At 43.0% G+C, this 15,526-nt stretch overlaps 1 protein-coding gene and 1 long non-coding RNA gene across 2 annotated transcripts; both read right to left on the bottom strand.

Annotated features, from left to right (window-relative positions):
* Positions 1 to 9,022: 9,022 nt before the first annotated feature.
* LOC134193117 (uncharacterized) lies at positions 9,023 to 10,308 on the bottom strand. Its single transcript, XR_009972015.1, has 4 exons — positions 9,682 to 10,308; positions 9,555 to 9,618; positions 9,466 to 9,488; positions 9,023 to 9,267 (listed from the first exon to the last, which is right to left on the bottom strand). It is a non-coding gene; the product is annotated as an uncharacterized LOC134193117 (long non-coding RNA).
* Positions 10,309 to 11,167: 859 nt separating this feature from the next.
* LOC134192890 (uncharacterized) lies at positions 11,168 to 15,526 on the bottom strand. The gene is given in 6 exon segments (XM_062661645.1): positions 11,168 to 11,566; positions 11,808 to 12,008; positions 12,046 to 12,430; positions 12,626 to 13,096; positions 13,098 to 13,220; positions 15,297 to 15,526. Coding segments are annotated over 6 exon segments (1,809 nt in total).

Genomic DNA, 15,526 nt, shown 5'->3' with positions numbered 1-15,526 from the left:
CACTCTTATGGACAACTTTGCGACCGAGACGCTGCGTTTTCATTGCAGATCTCAACTTTTCGTTCATCAACATTTCGTTCTTTCATTAATCGTACTGAAACTATAGGCGGGATCAATAGACTAGTATCAAACTTGAAAGATAAACGAATGTTAAACAGAATGTAGAAGAATGATGGAGATACTACAGTGTGGAAAATAGGGAATCATTTTGGCTCCGACAGATTGAGCCTACTCTCTGTTCGCGTTCACTGTGAATCAGAAACTATGTAATGAAGCACCTGTGTTTGTTTAGAAACGGTTAACTAATTGCCTGTGACCTCCTAAGTGATTATGACATCAATAGCTTGTTTTTGCTCGCATTGCAGTAGTATTGTATTACAACAAGACAGTAGTTCAACAATTTACAGCTCAAAATTGTGGCTAGATGAAGAAGGAAAGGGTGGATGGGAAAGACCTTTTGAGAAAGGCAGACGTCTTATTATACTTCATGCAGGCTCCAAGAACGGATGGACTCCAAACTGCGCTCTCGAGTTCCGTTCCAAAAAACATACTGGAGATTATCATGATGAGATGAATGGAGAACATTTCTTGGATTGGTTTGAGAACAAGGTACTACAGAACGTTCTTGAAAGATCTGTTATCGTCTTAGACAACGCTCCCTAGCACAATGTAGTGCTAGAGAAGGTCCCAACCAAATCCAGCACCAAGACCGTGATGAAAGAGCGGCTCACAAGTAAACACATTGCATTTGAAGACACAGATCTCAAGGCAGACTTGTTTGCAAAGATCAGAGACGCCGCTCCCAACAGGAAACTGTTTCAGACGAATGATCTGGCACAACGACTTGGCCATACAGTTCTTCCATCTCCTGTTGCTCACTGTGAGCTAAACCCGATTGAATTGGCTTGGTCAAAAGTCAAACGGTACTTGAAGGAGCACAACCAAACCTTCAAGCTGGCCGACTTGGAAAAACTGGTACCTGCAGCGTTTCAGTCTGTGACTCCGGAGATGTGGAAATCGTACTGCAAACACGTAGAAAAAGAATAAGAAAATTCCTGGAAAAAAGACGGGATGCAGGAAGACCTCGTGGAGAGATTCATCATCACAAATAAGATAGACGACGACGATGACGACTAAGAAGTGACGGAATTTGATAGTGATGTTCCCCATCAAGACGAGGAAGAAGTCATCGGCCAGCCAAGCCCAGACGAACACGACCAAGCGTTGCTGAACGCAGACGAAGCTTTGAACTAGAGTAATTAATCGTAATGAGGTAATTGACGTGGCATCTGCTTTCATGACCACTTAGCTGTAATCATATCCTAACATAACGTTTCAATAGACTAATGGTCTTTGATATGCAAAAACCTTATCCTCCTGGCTGCGTCTGAATTACATGATCGGTTTAGCGTCTAGAAGAAATCCAGGCTCTTCCGCTTTCGAATGATGCGAAGATCGTCGCTTACCGACAAAGGACATAGGAGTTATTGCGATTTTTGTAAATACACAGTGAACGTGAAGAGAGAGTAGGTGCCTCTCCTACTGCAGCCATTTTGCATGTCATTTCTTACAACCAACTTCCAAGCTGAGCTGAGGTTTTCTCTGGATAAGCATGCTAGGAAGCACCTAAGTTTATGAAATTAGCAGTTATGCGCCATTGGAAAGGCCATCACGTGCTAAGAGACAAGGTTTACACTATCATATACGTACGGGTGGATGTTTTGTCCAAACACGTCCCAACACTGGTGCAGTATTTGGTCGGACAAACAACACATTTGGTGGGACATTGTCCTATGTCCTACCGTTATTTTCCACACTGTTAACTAGTAGTAGTTGATACATCATTTTGTAAAAAATAATAGCCAGTAACACTCCTATTGACACATCTATTCATAACTGTCTCTAGTTCTGGAACGTATACTATAATATTGAGGAGGCCTCAAACCTTCCCAGGTTCGTGCGTAGCGACGCAATTGTATCGCGTCATAAATTCCCTGTCAGGTGCGTGTACATGTATAGTGTTAGAATAGTAACACAAATCACTGTCTTCCAGATGGCTGACGCGATTACTGGTATTTTGTTCATTTTTTTGTGCCCAAGCGTCCGTACACGCTGCTAACAGAAGGCGACGTGCAGACATAGTTTTTTGTATAACCACCGATGCAGGTGCATCCTAGGAGTCGATGTCGCACGTAATGTAATGTGCTATGTGCTGCGTAATTCCGATGTGATCTCGCCATATTGCACGTAGACATTCTATGGCTTGAAAGAGCTCTAGAGGCAGTCGCATGCACTGTGTGCTTGGCAGCGAGCATGCAATACAACTTCATATGTGATGACCGTGTGAACCGAACCTCTACTGCAATTGCAAGCTTTGCTAGCATAATGTATCTTACCTGCGTAGAACTGTTGTCTCAAGACTTCAAACTTGTCGTGGTTTGGACCTTTCAAAGAAGAGCTACGTTCAGTGTCAGCCGTGAATCGGTCTCGAGCAGGAAAACACTTGAACATGCGCATGCAGCGACACGGTCCTAACTTGAAAAGTAAACAAATATGATTTGTGTGTGGTCACGGATATCGAAAGTAAGCGGTGGGATCACTCTTGATAAGATAGTGTCCGTGCTACTGTACACGCAATCATAAATTCCCTGTCAGCTACGTGTACATGTATAGTGTTAAGTCAAACTAGTAACACAAGCCACTGCATGTCTTCCAGATGGCTGACGCGATTACTGGTATTTTGTTGATATTTTGTGCCTAAGCGTCCGTACACGCTGCTAACAGAAGGCGACGTGCAGACATAGCTTCTTGTACAACCACCGATGCAGGTGCATCCTAGGAGTCGATCTCGCACGTAATGTAATGTGCTATGTGCATGCTGCGTAATTTTGGTGTGGTCTCGCCATATCGGTACGTACGTAAACACATTCCATGGCTTGAAAGAGCTCTAGTATGGCGCGCCATGTGCGTCAAAAGTCGTTTAGTCGGCTCATTGATGTCAGCGGGCGGCCTCGGCGGTTCACTCCAATGAGTGTTTATAGGGGATCGCGTTTCTAATGTCGACGTCGGCTCATCGATGTCGTTTTGTCTGTGGTGTTGTCGTTCGCTGACCATGCAGCTGCTGGCGGATCTACTACTAGCCAGACATGCATGATAAGAAGAGCTAGGAGTAGGATCTACATGGCTCTACTACTATAGAGTAGATAAGTGGTATGGAATCCAGAATGCTCGGTAAGAACAGCACACAGACATAACATACAATTTCATTTCATCCATATCCAACAACCGATCGCCATATATCTTGTTGGAGTCGTCTCTACTTAGAGGTGGCCAAAATTAGCCCTAGAGTGCAAACCTTTGGCTGCAGTATTCACAAACAGCACTGTGAATCGGTAGACGCGACTGTCAAGCAACTAGAATATCAGCTACGTTGTAAACGTGGAAAGGGACTGGACATATCGTCATCCGCTGGTATGTGAACAAATTAGCACCACCCGAGACAAAAAGAATCTACTCTCTAGTCATAGTACAGTATAGCCTCGCCAACTCTTCTTCGTTGACTTCCAGAGGGCTGACGCCGTTTCAAGTATTTGTTGACTTTGTACGCCCGTTGAATTCTAGTGAGCGTCTAAAGACGTACGTCTAATCAGCTAAGGTCAGCCACACGCAAACGTTGAGCCTGCTGATCACGCAAATCCATGCAAGCGTCTGCACACGTTGGTTATAACGTGCAGACATAGTTTCCTAGACGACCACCGATGTAGGTGCATGCATGGATGCATGTATACGTATGCACGCGAGTTGATCTCGCACGTAATGTGCAATGTGCTTGGTGTGCCTTCGTCTTTTTTGTACGTAGACACATTCAATGGCTTTATAGGGCGCTAGACGGTCGCACTATGTGCAACAACATACGGCAGCAAACTCGCGAAATCTAGTGTACGTATTCTAAGATGAACGAGTGAAAATCAGCTGTAATCGCATTTCTATCTATCATAGCTGCTTACCTCTATCTTCAAAGATTTGACGTGGCTTTGGCACCTTTGAAAGGAGAGAAGAATTCAATGCCAGCCGTGAATCGGTCTCGAGCAGGAAAACACGTGAGCATGCGCATGCAGAACATGCAGGCTTTGCTAAACTACTAAAAATACTCGTAAAGCGGAGTAGAAAATTTAGATAAGCTACCGACTTGTACATGCACTCTGTCTAGCTAAAGCTAAAGAAGCCTGTTTTCTGTAGCAGAGTTACGCAGATCCTAAATAGTGATCATTTTGCTTTGAGCAACTTCTGGAGTGATTTCCAAACGTTTTAATAAACGGTATTTGTTTGTTACACTAGCAGGTTCCTTCGACTACGTCTAGTTCAAATTGGCACTCTTGTAGTAGTAGGAAAGACATGAGTGTAATGGCCATGATTAGATCTTCTGCATGGAGCCTCTCACAAGTGTCACTGAACGGAAATCGAGTCTTACTTGACACTCTTATGGACAACTTTGCGACCGAGACGCTGCGTTTTCATTGCAGATCTCAACTTTTCGTTTATTAATCGTATTGAAACTATAGGCGGAATCAATAGACTAGTACCAAACTTGAAAGATAAAGGAATTTTAAACAGAATGTAGAAAAATAAAGATACTACAGTGTGGAAAATAGGGAATCATTTTGGCTCGGACAGACTGAGCTTAGGTAGCTATGTAGGACATTTCTTGTATGGTGTTACATGTATAACTAGGTGCCTTTTCTACTGCAGCCATTTTGCATGTCATTTTTCACAACCAACTTCCAAGGGAGAAAGACAGCTAAGGTTTTCTCTGGATAAAGTATGCTAGGAGGCACCTACGTTTATGAAATTAGCAGTTATACGCCATTGGAAAGGCCATCACGTGCTAAGACAAGGTTTACACTATCATATACGTATGGGTGGATGTTTTGTCCAAATACGTCCCAACACTGGTGCAGTATTTGGTCACACAAACAACACGTTTGGTGGGACATTGTCCTATGTCCTACCGTTATTTTCCACACTGTTAACTAGTAGTAGTTCATACATCATTTTGTTGTAAAAATGACTATGGTAATAATAGTCAGTAACACTCCTATTGACACATCTATTCATAACTGTCTCTAGTTCTGGAACGTATACTATAATATTGAGGAGGCCTCAAACCTCCCCAGGTCCGTGCGTAGCGACGCAATTGTATCGCGTCATAAATTCCCTGTCAGGTGCGTGTACATGTATAGTGCTAGAATAGTAACACAAGTCACTGTCTTCCAGATGGCTGATGCGATTACTGGTATTTTGTTGATTTTTTTGTGTCCAAGCGTCCGTACACGCTGCTAACAGAAGGCGACGTGCAGACATAGTTTCTTGTATAACCACCGATGCAGGTGCATCATAGGAGTCGATGTCGCACGTAATGTAATGTGCTATGTGCTGCGTAATTCCGATGTGATCTCGCCATATTGCACGTAGACATTCTATGGCTTGAAAGAGCTCTAGAGGCAGTCGCATGCACTGTGTGCTTGGCAGCGAGCATGCAATACAACTTCATATGTGATGACCGTGTGAACCGAACCTCTACTGCAATTGCAAGCTTTGCTAGCATAATGTATCTTACCTGCGGAGAACTGTTGTCTCAAGACTTCAAACTTGTCGTGGTTTGGACCTTTCAAAGAAGAGCTACGTTCAGTGTCAGCCGTGAATCGGTCTCGAGCAGGAAAACACTTGAATATGTGCATGCAGCGACACAATCTTGAAAAGTAAACAAATACTCACGGATATCGAAAGTAAGTGGTGGAGTCACACGTGATGAAATACTATACAATCAGTGATACTTGTGTGTTGAGTGTTTGACTAGAGAGCATTAGATTCTTTGGCATTGAAGGCAATGGACGTAGTCTCAATGCGTTGCTGAATCGCCATCGCCTCGGAGTTTTTCAGTTCTTGGACAGGTTCATCTCAGGCAGCAGGTTCAAGTCAGGTGAGTAGACCTCGAATGCGTCTTGGCTTAGTCAGTTGTATAATACATGTAGGTAAAGAATCTAGGGGCTGGCGGGGTTATGCAGCCTCTCATTGCTCGCCAGTTTTGACGTCACTAGTATAGCTGTTCCTAATAGTCTTGTGTTGCTAGGTTTCTTTCTAGTTTAGTCTGTCCTCGGAGGTTCAACAGCTCTGGATTTGCGTAATGTGCAAACTTATTTCTACTAACTTAGTGCATGCCTGACTTTTTCAAAAATGGTTTTATTGATTTTCTATTGTTGCCTTGACCTGTCTAAACAATGTACAACCTTGATTACACATTACATCGAGAGTGTATGAGACTGCAAGTCATACTAGCACCAGTGTTTTAGAGTATGCAATTTTCGAACGTTTGGGATACCTATCAGAAGAGTCTGATTAGGTGAGACTTCACAGACAATGCAAAGAAACTTGTCTACCAAATACTGTGCTTAGATACATGTCTCACTAGGTAGGGTATTCTCAATTGACTTGCATGGCTTTGAAAACCACTACTGATGTCAATAGGATCAACTGCAGAACAAATAGACAGAACTGTTGGTCACTAGTTTATTAAAATCAATCTGTTGTAATGTAGGTGAGAGATGGAATGTTCATACCATCATTTCCACCATTTGTCATGGTGCAACTGGGGGAAAGAAAAATGGCAACTCATGCTGCCAGGTGTGAGATTGTTAGAACCTTGGCAACTATGGTAACGGCATTCAATGCAAACCCCAGTAAAGAGGACTATCAGAGGTCTGTCCCACTTTTCATCATTCCAATTTTTGCATTTTAGTGCTGTTTTGAACTGCAAATGTCTAAAATTTCATAATGTACTTTTGATTTTTTACAAACCATAAAGCAAAAATTTGCAATTTTGGTTGAGCAGTGATTCTATTGTTTGATAAGGGACGTTGTTCAGCTGTTGGAAATGTATCATTTTGTCAATTGTTAGATTTTAATGTTTACGCAATTTGAAAATTGTATTACAGTATTAATTAATACAATTAGCACCTACAGCCGGTACTTTTAGTACATCTGTAATGTGAAACAGTTCAGGCAACGGCGGTGGCGAAGTTTCTCACTTTATATGTTGGCCAGCTGAATGTTGAGCAAGATATTAGGTTACAAAATTAGAATGATCAAATGGTACCACTGCCACTGTTGCAATTTTCAATTTGTGCAAACATTAAAATCTAACAATTGACAATAAGATACAATTCCAACAGTTGAACAACGTACTTATCAAACAATAGAATCACTGCTCAACCAAAATTGCAAATTTTTGCTTTATGGTTTGTAAATTATCAAATGCACATTACAACATTTCAGACATTTGCAATATTTAACAGCATTGAAATGCAAAAATTGAAATGATCAAAAGGGGCACAGACCGTTAGAACATGGCAATAAACCCTATTGCAAAGTATCCTTTTCTTAGAGACATGAATGGTTCTGGATATGTAAGTTAGCTCCTTGCTTTTGTAAATAAGTGTTCCTGTACAATACTCATAGGTATGGCGTGCGATCTCTGCCGATGCTACCGACGTCTGTTTGCGTTGTGCTATCGACGTCACGTCTGTTTGCGTTGTGGGAGTTTTGGCAGAGATCGCACGCCATACATGGATTCATAATTTGCACAGGGATCGTGGTCACAAGCTATTGTACGATGAGAACATGGAACATCCATAGGAAACATGGTGGCCAGAAACCTTCAAGCAGTTGCTCTCAACCCGAGAAAGCCAAGCTACTTGGGGGAAGTGGTAAGAAACATGCTAGGCCACTTGTTGTCACAACAGCACCAGATGCTATTGCTCTTGACTGGAATGAGAAGAAACTTCGAGAAGCACTGCTAAAGGTGTACTAGTTATGAAATGCTGTCATTTCTCTAGGCAGTGCAAACTCTTATGCATATTCTGTCAGGGCTCAAGCTATAATCTAAAGGAGAAATTTCTCAGTGAGCTCTTTGAGTTGACCCACGTGAGATGAAGATCATACATATTGGAAGAAGCACCATCAATTGCCGACATATTTTAATCACATCCATTGCTCAAGAGACCAGCTTAGGTAAGAAGTTTTACGTTATATGTTTTGTTAAATGCTCTTGGTGCATGGGACTTAATTAACAGTAGTGTGTGTGTGTGTCGTGTCTGCGTGTGTGTGTGTGTGTGTGTGTGTGTGTGTGTGTGTGTGTGTGTGTGTGTGTGTGTGTGTGTGTGTGTGTGTGTGTGTGTGTGTGTGTGTGTGTGTGTGTGTGTGTGTGTGTTGCAATAGCTCAGTTGGTTAGAGAGTCATCTAATGGAGTGTTCACATCCGGGACCTTGAAGGGTCACGAGTTCAAGTCACAGTGATGGTGAGCTATGGCATAATTTCCCTAAGCAAGAAACTAACACACATTTGCTTCTCTCGACTCAGGAGTATAAATGAGTACCCGGTCATTGAGTGGGGTCCTAAGCGGCCATCGACTGTGACGTGACATCAGCCACTGGGGTCCTGGTGAGACTTCAGGTGCTCACACCACAGTTGGCTTCACAAGTCGGTGCTCCTGCGAGTGTCTGGCCTGGCTCCAGGAATTTGCTAGCACAGGCCCAGAGTTCCCTGAGTAGCGCACAGGGCCCAGCTTAACAACTGGGGTGTGACCTTTGAGAGGCAGGTCCTGATATTTAGGATTTTTAGGGGTGTGTGTGTGCATGTGTGTGTGCAAGTGTGTGTGTGTGTGTGTGTGTGTGTGTGTGTGTGTGTGTGTGTGTGTGTGTGTGTGTGTGTGTGTGTGTGTGTGTGTGTGTGTGTGTGTGTGTGTGTGTGTGTGTGTGTGTGACTCTGTGTCTGTTTGTGTATGCTTCTGTCTATCTGGTGTGTCTGTCAGTTTGTAGTTGTGTATCTGTGTGTCTGTGTGTCTCTCTTTACCTGTGTAAACTACATAGTAGCCTAGGTGAAAATGTATGAAGGTATGATGGCGTACCCTCGTACACTACGATGTATTTGAATAATATAACACTACTAGACTAGTCCTTGAATCTTGCTCTAGTTAAACACACAAGTACAGCAAACAACTAACAAATAAAGACCAAGTCATGTCTCATTCTGTAAGTGTTAGAATTGCTTTGATGCATAGATTATACTGGTGTGGCATTTGACTGTTTGCTGCTGGCTATCAGATGGACGTCTTCTAATGTCAAACACAATTGGCCGTCTGCAACGGTTGGGTCGATCAGCATTGCTAATCAGGTGATGTAGCACTTCCTTTGGTTTTGAAAGATAGGATAGCTGTAATAAAGAAATTTAAATTGTGTGAGGGTAAGTGGTGGGTGGAGATGAGGGTGTCTGTATGCTTGCATGTATCAAAGGGAGGCCAACACTCTAACATTTATCATTATTCACCTCTTAGTAGTGAATAATGATGATTGTTGTTGGAGTGTTGGCGAATGGTAATAGGGATCATACAATAATGTGTTATTTTCAAACCTGTGTTGATGGTCTTGTGCAATCTATAAAGAAAACAGCAACTAAACTATAGCAACAAATGATGAAATTGTAAAATTCATTGTCAGAACCTATTGGATTACGTGTAGTATTAATCACTTGGCAGTTTACTGTAGATTGCGTCGATTTCATTGCCTGCAACAACGAAAGCACACGTGATCATTAGCAATCCATAATATAATTTCATCTATTCCTCACTGAATTATCTATGTCACTCTGTTGTTTATCCAGTTGTCTTTGTAGTTGTCTGATTTCAAATCTTTTTGCGCCATCAGTTTCTGGCTCATCAAAGTGTTCTACATGGTTTGCAGAATTTGTGTTTGTCCCTGCAGACTCAATTGGCAGTTGTGCTGCCTTCGCCTGACTGTAGGCATAGGAATGAGCTATTTGTTGAAGTTGTTTCTCTTTTTGTAAACCAGATGTGGAAGTTGTTAGTATGCTGGATGCCCGTCTTAGAAAGTTAAGACTGCTTCTACTTTGCTTTGGAAGGTTGGTTCACACAATGTAGGTGTGACGGGGAGGAGTGATTTACTGTTGCATTGAAAGTCTACATTTGCTACATTCTGATTGAAGTCAATTGAGGCGTTACAGCAGATTCTAGCTTCTGTTTCTCTAGTGTGAGGGTTGACTGCATCTGTGAGTTTCCGTTTCCGTCCTTGACGGTCTTTCATTGTTGAGTTTTCGTGTCTCATGCGGTCAGCCTTTATCCCCACTCTCTTGCTATGACTTTGTCTTACGTTTCTTTCGTGGTGGTAGTTCACTTACTGTTTGTTCACTTTTTGCTTTTTGCTTTACTCGTTTGGCTTCTTTTACCAGTCTTCTGACTGTTGCTCTCTTCAAGGATTTCCTGCGTAATGATGGTAGAAGCAAGAGGCCTTCTGTTGACTGTGGCATCTGCTCTTTCAATTTTGTCACAGACTGTCGAATAGCTATTGCCAGACATCGTAATGCTTCCACGTTTTGACTTAGGTATGTAAGACGTTCTGCCTCCTTTATGGCTTCTCTTGCATCTAACTGAGCATCCTTTAGCTCTGTGGCTTGTCTCTACACACAACACAACAGCGTTAATTCAAGCTGTAAACCCACAGTTTCACTGTCTAAGTACACTTAAGCGGGAATGAGCATGGTGCTAGATGTAACTTCAGGCCCGGATCCCGTTATTTTTGAAAGAGGGGATTGACCTGGTAGCAGTTATTTATAGCATTACTAATTTTCTCTTTTCTAATGAAATTATTGAACCACGCCTATTGGAAAATAGGGGGTTGAAACCCCCTGAACCCCCATCTGGATCCGGGCCTGAACTTGTCTGGGTTAATAGCAGATTGCCTTGCAAGTTAATATTTCTTTCGGACACAATACATATCCTTCGTTCTGGCAGGCAGTGAAGCACGCTGCTGGCTGATTTACTACAATCTTGTTCTGTAACCATGGTAGAATCTGGTTGGCTGTCATAGTCCAGACTGTCTACATTGTGATCTTCCACAGATTCATGGTTGCTATGAAATCTAGAATCGAGAGCACTTTTGTCTATTGACAGGTATGGCCCCTCTAGATAGCTGGTAGGCAGATTCTTCCAATCCCACCCTTCAACAATGCGAAACACAGCAAAAAGTGCTTGCATGGAATTTGTTCTTTTTTCCAGTCTGTGCAAGTACATGATGGTAATTTATGAAAAGATCCGAATTCAACGGTATGCTAAACATCTTTTTTTGGACTGTGACTTCACATGAAAGACACCAGATCTAATAGGATTGCAGTAAACATCTTCAGCACAAAACTTGAGAGCAGATGACTTCCTTTCAAGACAATGAGCCACAATACTAGATGGTCTATTATGTACATATGATGGTATGGATTTGTCATAGGAACGATAGTCTGTGCTTGCTTTATAGTTTAGGAAAAGATATCTTTCTCTTTGATCTGGTAGGAAATGGTGAATGAGAATCTCGATAATGCTTGATAGTGTCAGGTCTCTCTTCCTTGGCAGATACGAATATTTCAATAGCTTGTTTTGAGCCTCAGTCCCATTGTCTGTTTCAACTGCAGCATGATAGGAGTTGTCACGAAAACATCGAGCCCATTTCTAATCAGCAAGCAGACATTTAGAAATACAACTATGTATCAGAAACCTACTAACAGACTTCTCTGACATGTACACAGATATTACAAACTCGCACGTACGGACACACGTACACAGACAGACACAGACAGACAGACAGACAGACAGACAGACAGACAGACAGACAGACAGACAGACAGACAGACACACACACACACACACACACACACACACACACACACACACACACACACTAGAGTCTTACCTCAGGAATACACAGCCACTTTTGTGACAGCCACTGGTTGACTTGGTCATGACAACGCCACACACCACTCTGCTTTAAGTTCTCTTCTTCTTTTCTGTAAAAGTAATCAATGGCTTTATCAGGCTCTTGGCATGGAGGGGCATACGCCATCTTTGTCAGTATTTCTAGCAGTGATTCACTCTCTGTGGTGTTTAATCCATGCTTTATTAACTTAATTTTAATTAATTAAATCTCTTACCCATCGTGTCCACGCTTGTTCCCTATGAAAGTCACACAGATACAGGGTTGATTCTGGAAAGGATGTAGTGAGGGCTGTCATTTGAGCTTCTGAGTAATCAGTCATCCAAAATTGTGGTTTCCAGGCTGGGTTCCAAAAATCTTTGAGGATTTGTAGTGCTTCGGCAATTTGTTCAGCTGTTTCATGCTGTATTATAAAATCAGCAACTACTGTGTAGTTAACGTTAGTTTTTACACAGATAAAGAAGAGCGCAAGATCATACTTGGTTGTTTTGTATGTTGCATCAATAAGACTGATGGTATTGCCATAGCGTACCAATAGATCTTGTTGCCACTTTTCTTGATGGACATACAGCATGTGTTGCTGAGATTGGGAAGCTGTTGAGCTATAGGTGATTGGTGCTTCAGGCCTGGGTTTGCATGACTTGCTAAAATTGTTTTTTGACAGACTGACTGATTCATTATTTGGTGTACCTGTACAGGATGTAGCTGTGTTTAGAGGGCCCTTTACATTTCTGTAAGGTTGGAAATGATACTGAGTACCAGGAGATTCTATTTGCCACTGTATAATACTCAATGACTAATTTTCTTGGTCTAGTTTTGATAGCTTGAGTTTCTGTTTTGCTAAATAGATGTGGTTCTTTATGTCAACACTAGAGGGATAGTAGGCTCTGTTTGTCTCCTCAGGTTTTATACCTTGATCAACATTTAGTCTGGTTTTTACGAATCTTCGTAAGGCTGCTTTCACCTCAGTCACTTTGGTTATTCCATCACGAACAATGTTACTGATTTCATGTATGATTGCAGGGTGAACTGTTTGTGCAAATCCTACAGATCCTCCACAACAATGATTGGAATGAGCATCAACGTCAGGAAGTGAAGCAAAATATCGTTTGGTGTAGCTGGCTGTACAACTCTTCATTGCATTCTGCACTTCCCTCGCTATGGCTGCTCTTGCCTTCTTGAAGTCGGACGTTGTAGATGGGGTATCATACGGTAACTTGAAATTAGGAAATCTAATGACTTGTCGAATGCTAATATGGGCTGTGCATCCTTTTTTTAGTTGTCTGGAGTAGGAGACGTTTCTTTCCACTGCCACTGCTGTCTCTGTTCCTTGCTGAATACGTCTCTCCAGACTTTAGGCGAGAGGGACCAAACTGACATTCCAGCTGCTTCCTTCCACATAAACAGAATGGTGTGCCATCAAATTAAATAACTATCTCACCAGCTGAACACTGAAATAGAATCCTCGGAAGAGTTTTCTTCACCTCTGCTTTAGACTCTTTTTTCAAAGATTGGCAGATGTCTGCTACTGTAGACGTTCGTGTCACAAACGTAGATGTGGTAGCACATTGATGTGCCTGGAGCAGAGCTTCAAGTGATGTTTTCCATCAACATAACCACTAACACAATTTCCATCTCTGTGAGCTCCACAGATACTCTGTGACCAAGAAGGAAGTGACATGCCAATATATGTCACAATCACTGTCTCCAGTCCTTGGTCTCTCACTGTAACCACGTTCAAATACAGTAACACCATCTGCTTAGCTACAGTCACTCACTTTTTCTGGATCACTGAATGTTCACAACTAGTTTAATTTATTCCTTGACAGTTAGACACGTGCACACCCCACACTCCTCTTTCGATACGTCTACTAGAACTGTCACTTCTTCAAATGGGCACCGGTTTACACATTTGACACAGTAGCGATTTCGACTCTCTTGCTTGTTACAGTTCAATGGAGTTGTCTGAGGATGGTGTTGGTTTCGCACGTAATGGTAAGGCTTTGTGTCACGTGTCAATGCACGTGCTGTGCGTACACCTGTACAGTGTACACGTACAGTACGTATAGGTTCGTTAGCGCACGCAAGCATTATACGGGTGTGTGGGTCAAAGACGTGTTACTATAGCCAAACCCTAGCCTCGTACCCAGGCCCTCTTGCGCGCCCGGAGAAGAGGGCCTGGTACACGTTGTATTCGCATGCGCGCATATATTAGAAGGAAATCGTGGTAATATATGCACGCATGCGGAACCGACGTTGTTTAGAATCTCGAGCCGATAATGTCGCGCGCAATCGACAGTGAAACAGCTTCCGTGTTCAGTAGTGATGAAGCCCTAGATCTAGACCCAAGGTCAAGTGAAACTCCGCGTTCGCGTAATCTTTGACTTGTTCTATCATCAGCAATACTCTAGGAGACACGATCGCGACAATGACGACATATCCACAATCTTCTTCACATTTCTCTAGCTTACAGTCAACCCTTTACGGTGTATGTTGATAGCACAGCGATTTACCGTATCCTGTAGGAAGCCAGCTGCAGACGTCGTTTCCGTTGTAGATGTGCTCTACGACAACACGCTGCTGCTCCTTCAGCTCTACATTACACAGCTTAAGCTTGCCTAGAGCGTAGTGCAACACCATATCAAACCAGAAGCTCTGCCTTCAGCCAAATTGAGTCTCACTGCGCGCGACATTATCGGCTCGAGATTCTAAACAACGTCGGTTCCGCATGCGTGCATGTATTACCACGATTTCCTTCTAATTTATGCGCGCATGCGAATACAACGTGTACCAGGCCCTCTTCTCCGGGCGCGCAAGAGGGCCTGGGTACGAGGCTAGCCAAACCCTAGCCTCGGCCTCCCAGACCCGTGTAGCGCCGATACAAAATCGTCCTCCACGGGTCTGGGATGGTACCGCCTCTTCTCAATATATTGCGGTTGGTCCTAGGACCAGCATTAGTGTTCAGTTTCATAATGCATACCTTTCCAATTACAGCTGTAATCAACGAAGACATCTCATGCATAGCTGCTGTCTACCAAAGACTACACTGTACACAAACGTCGACTTGTAGTGCGCTCTTCACGCAAACTCACGTCCCTACACGTCGTGGTTTGTATTCCGCGCCTGTCAACGGCAGTAACGACACCTAGTAGAGCCGTTTCAGGGGCGGCGGAGCCGGGGGGCTGGGGGGGCTAGAGCCCCCCCCAACTTTATCAACTTTATGCTGTAGAATTTCTGCTTTCTGTAATGTTTACCCTTTCAGCCCCCTCAACTTTCAACTCGCTCCGCCGCCCCTGCGTTTGCAGGCCCGTAGGAAGCAAATAAAAAGTGGTACGGCCTAACGCACGCTAAAGGGCGTGGCTTTTAATTTAGTGCGCGTTAAAGCAAGAGACCAATGCTCCAATTAATAATGATTATTTAGTAAACTTTCCAAATAGTGATTCCCTGTGCTCAGACCCTGCTACGAACCTATTCCCAATCTCTGCTAAATCTAAATCATCAGTAAGGTCCTTGTGAACGTGCAGTACCATACAATTATTAAGCCTGATTTGGCTCATTGTGCTTCGAAGGTGAAACTGAATGGCAGTAGGCTGGTGAGGTGACTCACTTAAAGAAGGCGTTGATCTTGTATCGTTTTTCTTTCCAATAACAGGACATTGGCGGAGAAAGAAAGAAGCCGGATGAGGAGCTTTCGCCAT

Source organism: Corticium candelabrum, chromosome 17 (genome assembly GCF_963422355.1).
Source record: "Corticium candelabrum chromosome 17, ooCorCand1.1, whole genome shotgun sequence".
Taxonomy (NCBI): Eukaryota; Metazoa; Porifera; class Homoscleromorpha; order Homosclerophorida; family Plakinidae; genus Corticium; species Corticium candelabrum.
This window is presented reverse-complemented; position numbering and strand designations above follow the sequence as displayed.